The sequence below is a fragment of the Bacillus rossius genome, chromosome 1 (assembly GCF_032445375.1).
Source record: "Bacillus rossius redtenbacheri isolate Brsri chromosome 1, Brsri_v3, whole genome shotgun sequence".
NCBI classification, from domain to species: Eukaryota; Metazoa; Arthropoda; class Insecta; order Phasmatodea; family Bacillidae; genus Bacillus; species Bacillus rossius.
The window spans coordinates 70,261,805-70,275,588 of NC_086330.1; the positions used below are offsets into that span (position 1 = coordinate 70,261,805).

General features: G+C 37.6%; 1 protein-coding gene across 1 annotated transcript in view; it reads right to left on the reverse strand.

Annotated features, from left to right (window-relative positions):
- Positions 1 to 13,784, reverse strand: part of LOC134537373 (uncharacterized) — a 57,130-nt gene that overhangs the window by 25,482 nt on the left and 17,864 nt on the right. The window contains exons 4-6 of the mRNA XM_063377735.1: positions 12,198 to 12,299; positions 8,307 to 10,201; positions 1,398 to 3,879 (exon numbers count right to left, since the gene is read on the reverse strand). Coding sequence (XP_063233805.1) covers positions 1,398 to 3,879; positions 8,307 to 10,201; positions 12,198 to 12,299 — 4,479 coding nt within the window. The remainder of the gene's footprint in view (positions 1 to 1,397; positions 3,880 to 8,306; positions 10,202 to 12,197; positions 12,300 to 13,784) is intronic.

The following is a 13,784-nucleotide window of genomic DNA, read 5'->3' on the forward strand; positions in this document are numbered from 1 at the left end:
AAATTTTCCCTCCCTCTCTTCTTTGTAAATGTCCCGTGAAGGAGCACCCAAACAATAAACGTGTCTATCTTGACAGGGTTCATGACGCAACTTTGCTCAATCATTATTGTTTCTGAATGAGATTTCCTACACTTTAAACTGAACATACCGTGACAAAACTGTAGCTATCGCTGGTGTTTATAAGAGCACCTTTTATAATCTTCCAGCTTCGCATAAACTGCATACTAGTTTTTATAGATGGAACTGACAAAGAGTAACTGCCACATCTTGCCTCTTCTTTCTCCACCGGCAAAGGAATGAGCGGGAAAAAAAAATACAATGGAGGAAAGGGAAACAAGGGTATAAAAAATATGTACTCTCCTTTGTCTTATTAGGAAATTTGGGAATTGGATGGGTCGTAAATATGATGTGGTGGTGGGGGTGGGGGGTTGTTTGCCGCCTCACACCCACCTGTAGTAAACAGACAAAGAATAGCCGAGGGTCAGTCGTATTTCTTAGTTGCCAATAAGCTGAGAAAAGGAACACTTTACTTGTATCCACGGAACTCTAGTGAAGAAAGATTTATTTTGCTGCTGCCCATAGCAGCGGCGACCCTTAAGGTGAAAACTAGATTTTTTAGCCCAAAATTAAAGGTGCAACCCATACAAATGGCGACCTTTCTGCAGGTAAATACTGTAATAATATGTGGGTGGATGAGTAACGGTGAACATTACAATATCCTGTCTTTAGAATGCTTATACTTACATCTGGAACCACATGGTAAAATTTGCATAAATATGGTGCTGCTTAGGACTTGGAAGCAAGTTCAGTCCACCACCTAAGTCAATATATAACTTACTTCTATAAACATGTTAAATGTAAATTATTTTGATATTTTTATATCAATATTGCAAAATTAAGTTTATGAATGTATGTATGTATGTATGTATGTAGGCTATGTATGTATGTATGTATGTGTGTGTGTATGTATGTATGTATGTATGTATGTACGTACGTTCTACCTCTGCTGGTATTAGTGGAGTCTTATGAAGCATGGCTGTGTGCAGCACGTGGGACTAGGAGACTTGGAAAACAACAGGAATCAGTGGGTGAGTGGACAGAAGCGATAAACAATGGCAACATGGTGATTAAAAAAGTATCTCAAAGCCTTCGCACTCTCATACTTAATCAAATGTTCTGATATACTTTTGCTCACTGTATGCAATGGGAAGAAAAGAAATGTCTTGGAACAGTTTGCATTTTTTCTCCAATGTATTAAAAAAATTTCTTTCAATTGAATATGTACATTCTTAAAGCAGTAAAGTCACTAGAAAAAACGTTTCAGTAATTAAAACACAATGTCCAAAGTATATTAAAATTTAACTTAGCAAATTCCAATCAAACTCTAAAATAAGTACCTTTTGGAAAGTTCTTCCAGGAAATCTTTTACAGCGCCAAAATGCTGAGGCGTGCAATGGAGCTGGCGTGAAGAAGTGTGTCGAGAGTCCGACGTGCAGCTGGTGTTGGCGGACACCGTTCCAGACGAGTGCGTGATGTGGTCACCTCCCCTGCGGCAGCTGCCGGGCGAGCTGCAGGCAGCTGCCAGCACTTCGCTGGCACGAGACTCAAGAGTGCCAGTTGGCCTCTCACGCACTGGCTCTGCTGCAGATTCCGGATCGGTGCAAACATTCAACTCACTCAACATTGCATCACCTGATATTCTCTCTACGAATAAACTTGCTGTTTCTGTTTCCCTCATTTCAGTGTCTTTTTCGACTAAAACTGAGTTGTTTTTACTACACAGGACATCACTTATGGTGCAATCATTTTCTCTTACGGCCATGAAAAAATCATCACATTCCCTGGCAAGGTTAGCACCTTCAGCAACACTTCCCTGCAGAGCAAGTTTACCACGTGGTTCTCCCTCGCTGGTGGTGGTGCTTACTAGCACACAGTCCATAATTTCATTTTCAGGATAGCAACGTTGACTGGATCTCATAGACATCACGAGATTCTGCTGATCTGGAAACTCTCCGAGGTCAAAGTCTTCCATGATAGATGAATCACATATACTCAAATTACCATCATTCTCATCATTGCTAGTCTCTCCGGTACTCCTAGTCGGGCTGTCGCATGATCTTCCATTAACCTTGCTGACACCCACACCATTATAATTAATCAGTTCCTGTTGAGGTACGCAAGCACATTCAGTCTCTATATCTCCTTTGCTGCTTCTCAACGCCTGCAGATTTAATCTTTCTTCATCAACTGCAATGCTGGTTCCACTTTGTTCACACTTTGACAGTGACTCAACAATAACTGTGAGTGGAAGTACAACTTCTACTACACTACCTGCATTCTCAGATAAAGGTCCGGCAATGACACTGACTGGTGCCAAGCATCTACTCTGACTCGCCTCTGGAGTCAGGCTTCTTGTATGAACATCAGTCACCAGGGAGTCAGAACTCATGCTCGCACTCACTGTTCCCATTCTGTCACTCTCCTTGATGCCAACTGGTAAAGCATTACCCGCATCTCCTGAATCAGTGTCTGCAGAAGATACGTGATTGGAACACTCTGGAGGCATCTCAACATCATCCACATTTTCCCCACCAGGTTTATAATTTGTGTTTGTGAGTGACTCATCAGTATCTTTCACATTCTCTTTGCCAATAGTCCTATCACTACAGTCTCGAGACATTTTAGTGATTGTGTGGGACTCCTCAGAACACAAAGTAATGACGTTTTTTAATAGGCCACTTTTTATGTCACCACTATCAGGTTTTTTAAATGTTTGACATTTTAATTTACTGTCAATAAGAATTCTTTCAATATTTTCCCTGCCAGAATTACTTTTTGGGTCCACAATTTGCAAATCACTTGAAAATTTGAATTTTTGAATAAAACCACTTGTATTACTGCACACAAGTGAAGAGCAAGGTGTTCCATTTCCTTCTTGATTAATAACATCATAGTTTCTAACAAGAGATAACTGAGAATCTATTAAACTTTTCGGGACATTCATACAAGTCACACCCATTTGTTCCATAACATTCACATTTTCTATGCAAGCATCACCATGAGTTACACTAGCACTGTTGCAGTTTAAGTCAGCAGACCTCAAGTGGTCTTTACTGCCTGTGAAGTGCCTGGACGCAGTCTGTACACAGGCAGTTTCCGCAGAATCAATGCCCTGATGATTAGAGAAAGACAGAGGGTTTACTGTACCTTCAGTAAACACTGAATGATTTACGTTGACTTGTACTTCACTGTTAATGGTTCTACTGCAGACTTCAGCTGAGTGAAGATTTTCGTACTTTTCAACAATACCTTCAGAAGATGCTTGAGTTTCATGTTCCCTCAAAAACTGAACCTCATCAACCACATTACGTTCTTGAGGTGTGAAATGACAACCTACGTCTTTCTTAGCAAGAATACTCTGATCACAGCTACTGCTTTGATATGCATCTCCAGTGACTGCTACCTTATCATTTGAAGCATCCACATCATCTTTAAGATTCACTTCTTGCAGTATTTCGCTGTCCTGGTTGCTTCCAGTCACCATATTGGTCAAATGAACACTGGAAGAATCATTGATGTGTGCTGACTCCCCATATCGCTCCAAGCCTTCAATGCATATCTTAGCAGCAAGTAACCTCGAGGTATTGTCTTCAAAATTAGTGTCGCTCTGGTTTGTATGCGACTGCCAAAAGGCAGAGACATCGCTGCTTGCCAACGGCAAGCTGCTTTTATCTTGCTTTGGAACACCATATGAAGAGTCTAATATCTGCCCTTTAGGTACAATCAGATTGACAATTTCATTCTCTGTTTTCACATTAGATGACTTAAATTTTTTCCTAGGCAATTCTGCTGAATCAGCAATTTGCCTTATAAAAATGCCTGGAAAAAAAAACACACACACACGAGATAAAAAATGCAACAGACATTGATTCCATTTGACAACTTTCAAGCATCACCCATTATCAATAAATGTTAAAGATGGCACTTTGGGCATTCATTCTTGTAGTATATGGATTAGCGAGTGGGTTTTCCAAGGTTGGCAAGACTGAGTCTGGGAAGATGACGGACAAGCGCAATACATAACAATTCTACAAGTTTTAATGTTGTGATTAAACTTTCAACCTTAATTTTACCAGAATAAATCATAATATCCACAATAATAATTATTTATTATTAATCAAAGGGATTGTACTGCAGCCTTTCTTTAAAAAGTATGTTACAATATTAAAAAAATTGGTAAACATCTGTTCAATAGTATGGCCAAGTTGGTACGGAATTTTTGAAGCAATAACATTGTTGATGCCTGGCTAGGTGACCCCATGCAAAAGTAAGTGCACAACACACATCAAAGCAGTTTCTTGTGTAATCTCACTCCTACCATCCTAGTCCTACCACCTCACTCAAGATTAGGTATATCTGGTATATCACAAGCAATTTCAGCAAACTGTAACCCCCACCTTTCAATAACGAACTAGAATCGTGTCAGTTTAAACTAAATTTCTTTCAGTGGGATACACTGTAGCAATGAATAAACAATATTTTGCTACAAAGTAGAGATGCATATAATACATATATCTGTCTGTGTGTGTTTGTGTGTATTTGTTTGGTAATTTATTTATTTATTTATTTATTTATGTGTGTGTGTGTGTGCGCACGCGCTAACTGGATGATTGGTTCCAAATAACAGTAGCAGGAACCACCTTTTGATGAAACATGTTGATCACTGAATCAATCTTTCAAAAAATAGTGTCATGAGACAATAGCAGATGACGCTTCAGCAGTTACTAATCCAACATGTGAGGAAAATCAACTTATTTAGAATTTAGCTGCCTTTGGGAAATTGCCAGTGAAGCACAAAGCAGTAACAAACTAACATATAATAAATTGTACAACAAATTTCAGAAGCAAAGGGACATGTAGACGCTGAACAACTACTGTATTTACCCAATTGCAAGACGACTCTAATGCAAGACGAGGCCCACATTTCTCTTTCATCAGGAGAAAATACTTTTTAAAGGTATAATATGTTAAGTTTAACTTTAAATAATTATACCCTGGTTATTGTTTATGTATCCTAAATAAATGGTTTGTGATGTAGTTTGACATTAATTTAACTGGCATTCAGGAAAGGATTATAAACAATAGCAATCTTGTCTTCATACTCCAAAAAAAAAAAAAAAAAAATTTGAATTTATATGCTGTAAGTTTGGAAAATACCCTCGTGTTGCATTTTGGTGAATACGGTTATGTTTAATGCTTCATTGTGATTTTGCTGAGAACTGGTCTTTGATTTTGCCGCACGAAGTAAAAGGGTTACAACTAGAATAATACCCAAATTTAAATTTTTACAGGAGTCGCATTCTTTCAAAACAAGACCACAAATGTTGCAGTTATAAGTGATGACAGACAATATGTACAATATGTACGATATGTACATGTAACATGCAAAATTCAACATTAGCCTCAATCACAGCCAGAAAAGATAGTTATTTCTGATGGTGCCCATGGTCAATTTAAAAATTATTACCAACCGTTTAAATGAAGTCCATCGTGCCAATGGAGAAGGTATTTACAGCGTTAATGGTCATGGGAAGGGCCTTGAGATGGTGTAGGTGGTCTCCTGAAGCACCAAGCTACAAAATATCTGGTAATTCAGAATGCTGAGGATTTTACAAGAGTGATGAAGCCATATGCATCAACAGCCCTCATCCAATGCCCAAAGAGGAAGTTGAAAAATTCTGACAGCAGAAAAAAAAACTGTACTTGTTACATGATTAAGAACATACACGTGTGGAGTCGCCTATATTGGAGGAACCTAAAAGAGCAAAAAAGAAGAGATTTCATCTGTCCAACCAAAACCTGAGAAACGACAGGAGAGTATTCAGATTCACAACCTACTCAGAGGGAAGTGTTTGTGGCATGTGTATAAGAATGACTCATGGAATGCCTAATGTAACCTTTTTCTTTTATTAATTTTTTGGACTTTTAACTTAAAATTTGACTACAAGCATCGTCACCCACCCGGGTAAAATTTCTGCGGGAGGACGTACCTGGTTAATGTGAACTTAACCCAGGGACTTAATTTTTTTTTAATATAGAGCTACATGAAGCTATGAAGTTCAGCTAGAACTAACTGTGTTGATATGTTCGTAATTTTTTTTAAATTTATTTATCAGAAAGTAATCCGACCAGTATAAAAACTTTTCCAATTAACGAACCTTGATCAGAAGACTGAACTGTAGTTGGTACTTTGTGTAATTTCAATTTGTTTTTATGAGAAAGTAATAAACAGAGAAAGTTTGAAAACACTTTATTTGTAGAAATGAAAACCAATTTACCAAATAACTCATTTTGGTTAAAAGATGTAACTCAAAAACAATCTGTTCCGGGCGAGATGGACGCGGCAAACAGGAGACTGAGGCAGACAAGGCAGTGTTTGAGTGTAACCAGGGACATCATGCTTCTTAGCTGCGAGATCGCCCGTGCCGCAGCCAGGAGCAAGTTATTTTCCACGGCCTGCATAGGTGATAAAACGCACCTGGCTTTCACTTCTTCGAACTGAACTTTTTTGGTAGCAAGACAAATGAATTAACTTTATCAGGAGTGATTTTTTTAAGTGATCTGAGTAAAAAGGTGTGACCTGAAATCAGCTGCAGGCCAGGGTGCCAGCATTATGCTGTAATTATACGACGCAGCCCGCTTTGACTACTGCAGGCGCTTCGCTGTGCGCAGCAAACTGGGCTATGTTACAGGAGCCTACTGTCGTTCAGACTACATTGCTGCCGCCTGGTTTGGCTAAAAAGAAACTTTAAAATATACTTAATTTACTGTGGAAAGTATTGAGTGAGTTAGGTTGGTCAGCTGCTAGGGTTTTCATGGTTGCAGCATGAAGTGTTACGTTATAATTGGCTGATAGTTTTTTTTATTTCTTTTAAGTACACCTAGCCCTCACTTAGCACGACTAATTCGTTCCTAAAAATACTTGTGTTATTCGAAATCGCGTATTCTGAAGCATTAGTTTCTATAAATAGCAAGGCTAATTCAATTAATGTGTTTCATAATTGTCTAGGAAAATATACTTTACGTAATATAAATGCGTAGAATAACACTCAACGATAAATATGTCACACCATTAATAATTAGATGCCTCCTATCGCACTTTGTATGATGGATACGACACCGATAAACGGGAGATACATGGTTATATACTTTATCGTCAGTCGGCTGGCTGACTTGCCCACCCGGGCGTGACCTTCCACTCACGTCGCGGATCTTTCCAAACCATCCTTTACTGACCATGAAACCGATATTACTGTCCGGATAAATATATTTTAATTTTTCAAAAAATAAAGTGCTTACTATGTCTTATCGCATAATCGTCGCACAATGTATAATAAGATAAAGTTTCAAAAGTATTGGTGCGATTTTTTATGGGCAAAAAAAATTGTTAAGTAAATTTATTTAAAAAAAAACTCTCTCTCAATCTCTCCCCCTATCTCTCTATCTCCCTCCCTATCTCTCTATCTCTCTCCATATCTCTCTCTCTTCCTATCTCTCTCCCCCTATCTCTCCATCTCTCTCTCTACCTCTTCCTCTACCACTCTCTATCTATCTCTCTCTATCTATATCTCTCTCTCTATATCTCTCTATCTATATATATCTCTCTATCTATATCTCTCTATATATATCTCTCTATATATATATCTCTATCTATATCTATCTATATCTATCTCTCTCTATCTATATCTATCTCGCTCTATATATCTCTATATATATATATATATATCTCTCTCTATATCTCTATATATATATATATATATCTCTATATATCTCTATTTCTCTCTCTCACACAATCCCAATCTCTTTTCATCTCTGAGGTCTTAATGGAAAACACATTTACCTGCCTGTAAAGATACAAAATGTTTCATTTTAAAATAATATTCTCAGTTTCTCGCAAAAACATTGAAACACAGGCTTTTTTGAGCACATCCATTTAAGCTAAGAATCAGCCTGGTCCTACAAATTTTGAGACCATTAACATAGGTTTGAAAATATTTTATTTAGAAAACTTGTATAAAATTTTTTTTTAAAAATAACATTTAATATTTAAACCATAGTATTGTACGCAATACTTTCATGATCCAAGAAGCAGACTGAGCAGTGTTTTAATGCAATTTGCTTGTATCTGTATGGAGAGATCAGTTATATTTGTGGACAAGATTAGAAAAATCAAATTATTCCTAAATTGTTTAAAAAAGGTACATCATAGCACAGTTATGATTTATTAATTTAGTATTTTATCTTACCTTTGCTACCTTGAAATTCCCTTGCATCACCATAGTTTTCTTTTAAGGAATTTTCCAAATTGATGTCTCTATGGTTTTGTCCATGGCCCTTGTCATCCAAAGACCCTGAGAGCAGCAAAGCAGCACTGTCATCACCAGTGAGCAGTGGTATTTCATTTCTGCCTGCAGGACAATCACTTGAAGTGTTAGATGAGCCTGCAACTATAGCCGGACTGGCTACACCTCCCACACTGGGGTGATTATCATTAAATGGACGGAAATCAGGCTCTGAAAGGAAAGATACTAAGTTTTTGTGTGTTTCAGTGAGCTCCATGCTCATTAAGCTGTCATTAACTGCACTGCTGTCAATTGTCTCAGGGTTACCCAGTGAAGCATTGGGAACACCCCGGAAGACGTCCAGCAACATCTTAGCTTCTCTTGTGTCTCTTATGTCATTGCGAATGGGTTCGATGAGCTCCCTGCAGTCGGTGAGTGTTGTGTTCATCTCCACACGATGCACCTGACACTGAGGCAACCTATCTGTCAGCTCCCTGCCATCAATGAGTGTAACGCTCCTCTCCCCACAATTCTTCTTTGACTGAGGCAACAAATCAGTCAGCTCCCTGCAGTCAGTGAGTGATGTGTTCATCTCCCTACAATTCTCCTGTGACTGAGGCAACACATCCGTCAGCTCCATGCAGTCGGTGAGTGTTGTGTTCATCTCCACACGATGCACCTGTGACTGAGGCAACATATCTGTCAGCTCCATTCCATCAGTGAGTGTAACGCTCCTCTCCCCACAATTCTTCTTTGACTGAGGCAACAAATCAGTCAGCTCCCTGCAGTCAGTGAGTGATGTGTTCATCTCCCTACAATTCTCCTGTGACTGAGGCAACACATCCGTCAGCTCCATGCAGTCGGTGAGTGTGAGGCTCATATCTGCACAATTCACCTGTGACTGAGGCAACACATCCGTTAGTTCCATGCTCATGTTTCCCTTGCTACGGTTCATGTTTCTGATATGACTTTCCACATTTCCCCAGTCATGGATGGAATGTGAAATGCTCACACCTTCACCGCACAACAGACTGCTGCTATTATCCACTTTACTTTGACCCTCTGTGGTGGTTGGGTTAGAGTCCATAACACTTTGAACCTGAGGAGCTCTCAATTTAATGTGTGGCGTAAGGACAGGAAAAAAAATCTCTCTGTCCTCTTCACCCGTTGGTTGAACAGAAGCTACAGGTCTACAGTTTTGTCTAGGAGACGAACATGGTATATCCTCACTAATACTAGAAGAATACACACTAGTTTCTTCCTTTACATCCTCACTTAATTTTTCAAACAAAGTGTGTTCATTAGATGTATAAACACCATCAAGTATTCTACTGACCCTTTGTGAATATTTGACAGACGGTGAAAACAGACAACTTCTTGGTTTGCTCTCTGATGGCTCAGAAGGTCCTAACACATCTGACAACTCAACAACATTGTCCAATCCGCCCCGTTCAGCGGGTTTGTAACCATCTTCAGGAGCCATGGTGGCATGAGAACTTTTAACATGTTCCTGCCACAAGTTTGCAAGTCCTGAGCTGGTGTTGGAAGAGTCACCTGCGAACTGAGCATTGATCCTACCAGAAGTCAGCCCCTTACTGCCACCTCTTACAGGTAAGGTGCTTGACCTTGATAATTTCCCAGCTGCACCAATCTGGAAAACAGTACTTTTCATTTCACACATTCTTCTGCTGCCAATTTGTTGGTAACTCATTTCCTGCCTTTTTACTATTGTTGAAGGAGGATCTTGTGCAATGGCTGACATTCCACACATAGCAGATTCTCTTCCCGTGAGCATGCTTAGCATCAGCTGACTTCTTTGGGATGATTTCTGGTGCAATTGTACCAAAGATCCATTGCAGCTGGAATACAAAAGAAAAATATTATTGCATACGAAACTAAAACTATTTTTTTTTGTAAATTGGTATCATAAACACTTTTTTGTATTTAAAATATGCCAATAAAAAATCATCTGTACTAGAGATGCATAAAAAAACAATAAATATAATCGTGAAACCAGTCCCCACAGTAATATAATGCAGCCAAACCTAACCCCATGTCTGCAGCTAAAAATTACTTAAGTTAATTTTTAGTCAGACCATGTCAATAAGTATACAAATATCTCAATACATTGCAAAGAATTTTAGGGGAAAACATGATAGTTCAGTTTTGCTAAGTAAACTATTTGATGAAAATGGCAGACGAAGTAGACTTGTCTGAAAACATATTTTGATCTGCCCACTTTATCAGCTAATTTAAGAACATGAACACTACCTTTCCTTGTGACCGACGACACCTCGGTCGAATAGTTTCCAAACTGTTTAGTGAATACCTCAGAAATTATGTGTCGCACTTCACTTTAAAAATAAGAAAAAAATATTAAAGGAAAAAATTGTGTTTGCAAAAAATCATGTTAATGGCAAAATGTGACTGCCTGGTTCTAGTTACATCCTGTGCGCTTTCCAAAATTTCTTCTATCCACTATCATTTTTATAGAACAAGAAGCCCTACCTGACATTCCAATACTATATTTCAGTTCCAAATGTATACATAAATACAATAAAGTCTTGATTTAAAGTGCTCAGAACCAAAATTTCACAATTTGAATTTATTAAATAAAAATATAAGTATGGATAATTATAACTGTAGTTAGAAGTGTGTTCGTTCTTTAGTATATCTTCGATCAACATCTTTACATCAGCATTGTAAGAACACAATATTTAATTTGATATAATGTTGATTAACTAATGATTTAAAGTTACATTGTGCATATCTCCCATCAGCACTCTGAATGTTTCAAACGTTCCACTCTATGCTAATACTTTATTTAATTTATAGCCAACCCCCTACCGTTGCCAACCGACTTACATGAGACAGATGGCTTTTACATTGAAAATCATTTTGTTGCTCAATAAGGCTGCATTTACAAATTAACTGAACATTTTACACAGATTTATAAAATATTATTTGGAATTAAATAAGAATGTTTTCATTTTTTTTTTAATTAATCAAACTCTAAAGCATGTAAAGGCCTATTCTCACACTTGGAGGATGACAAATTAATAGAGTTCAAATTAATGAGATTTTACTGTACCCTTTGAGATGTTATCTTCTAATAACAGCAATTAATTTATTAACTAAGAATGAAATGAAATGAATAAAATGAAATGAAATAAAATGAAAATAAATGAAATGAAAAGGAAAAAAATGAAATGAAATAAAATCAATTGAAAATAAACAATATGGATCCAACTATAATCCAGAAAGAGAAGATGTCAACTCACCCTTGGGGGAGGCACCTTGACTGCAATGCGAGAGTGAGGTCAAGGACAAACACAAGGCACAGTTATCTGGGGCAGTAGTAACACAGAAACTAGTCGAGGCTGCCTGTTGGTGCTGGAAGTGCTAGTGCTTAAACTTTGTTTTTCCTCTGGGGTAAAGATAGGGGAACAATCAAGACTCATACATCTGACGAGTTTTCTTCCATGTACAGACACTGATAAGAATCTATTTGTTATTAGCTAGTTACTGCGTGAAAATGTCTCATTGAAGTACACATTATTTATTGTAAATGTACTGTATGTGTTTGCTCCTGTCTGACTGCCAGACTATTTATAACGTTGGTTTGTAAAAAAATGTATGCAACCCCCCCCCCCCCCACACACACACACACGTGAAAACCGCTGTAAATGTAATCAATTAAGCATATATGAGTGTGTGTTTGAGTTTGTAAAATTCTAAATAAACATTTTGTGTGATTCTCACAACACTGTTTTAGTGTTTGCTCTAATCAACCCTTCCTCTTATTTCCCTTCTCGGGGGGCAACAACATAAAACACTAGAAGTAGTATGCCTTACCTCGAGCTGCTCTCAGAGGAACGAGTGGAATCAGATCTCAGAGACTCTTCATATGATGATCCCCAACCTTCTGTGATGCCTTCAGTATCTTTGTGAAATTCTCTACAAAAAAACCACAAGCAGTCACACATAACCTGAAATAAATTTTAATTTAATGAAAAATTTCAGGTGACAAAAAACCCCAATAACGAATGAACAGTTCACATAATGTACTACACAAATTTTGTAATGTGAGTAATGTATTTAATTTAAGGAAGAGACATTATAACAAAATGGTACTACATATATTTGAATAAATATTCGTAATTCATCTTAATTGTATGGCATTTTTTTTTGTATACTCTTCGTTTTAATTAAACGTATTTTCAATGAAACAGTTCTGTTCGTTGTTATGAGAAAACTAACCTCAAAAAAAATGCTTTTCTCACATAAAAATCGTGCACCTCTTTTTAAAACTTGATTTCAGCATAAAATGTGCGATGATCATGTGAAAACAAACACGGTCGTCATTTATTTTCAATTCTGAGTGCCAATACCACTAAAGAAAACCAAGCACAGAAACAGGTCACATAATCAGTGAACAGACACATACAACCCAAGTTGGTGAAACTGAAGAAGGAATTGGCCAAGGCCTATAGTGAGGCATCATACCTGGATTTGCCTGGAGGGTTCAGGGAAGCCATGGAAAACTATATCAAGAAGGCCGGACCAGGATTCAAATCCATGTCTTTCATAATGTGATGCCAGTGTGTAACGACTGTGCAACATTCCTTAGCAATTATTTGGTAGAGTGACTATCAGGACTATGGCAATGCCAGATTAGCAATGTTGCCAGATTTTTAATGGAAATACCAAGTGTGAAAATGTAAACTGTAACCCACAAGAAAACAGGAAAAACTTTCCTGAAATGAAAACCACTGTAACCCACAAGAAAACAGGAAAAACTTTCCTGAAATGAAAACTAACAGTTAAGATAAACTCTGAGCAAACTATCAATGTCAGCAGAGGCAGTGCAGTAATGGAATGTGGCAACCAAGATAGACAGCCAGAATCAACCTGACAAAATGTGAATGCAAGAGGCTTTATTGGTGTCGGACTACAGAACGAGCTGAACATGGCTGGATTGATGCCTGATTACAGAACGAGCTGAATAAAATAATGCTGATAAGTGTACAGAATTTGTTGTTGCTGATACTGTCTTAGAACTGTGCTCTTTTGTCAGGCATGGTTTGAATATGCATGTTTTGACATACAATATTATCATCTTATTTTGATATTTCTGCTTTATTTTTTTCGTTTGGTAGATGACACAAACTGAGCAATACTCAATTAAGTTCTCAGTACAAATTTACAATTATCACACACACCCAGAGATACGTATGTATGTACATATGTTAGTATGTATTAGGCTATGTATGTATGTATTTTTTAACACTTGACACAATTGGCAATGAGGTGTTATTAGTTATTATTAATCAAAATAAAAATAATATTCTAATTATTGTTTTATCAATAATGATATGATACTGAACACTAACACACCCCTAATAATGGCATGGATGTTTTGATCTCTAATAGTCCAGGAAA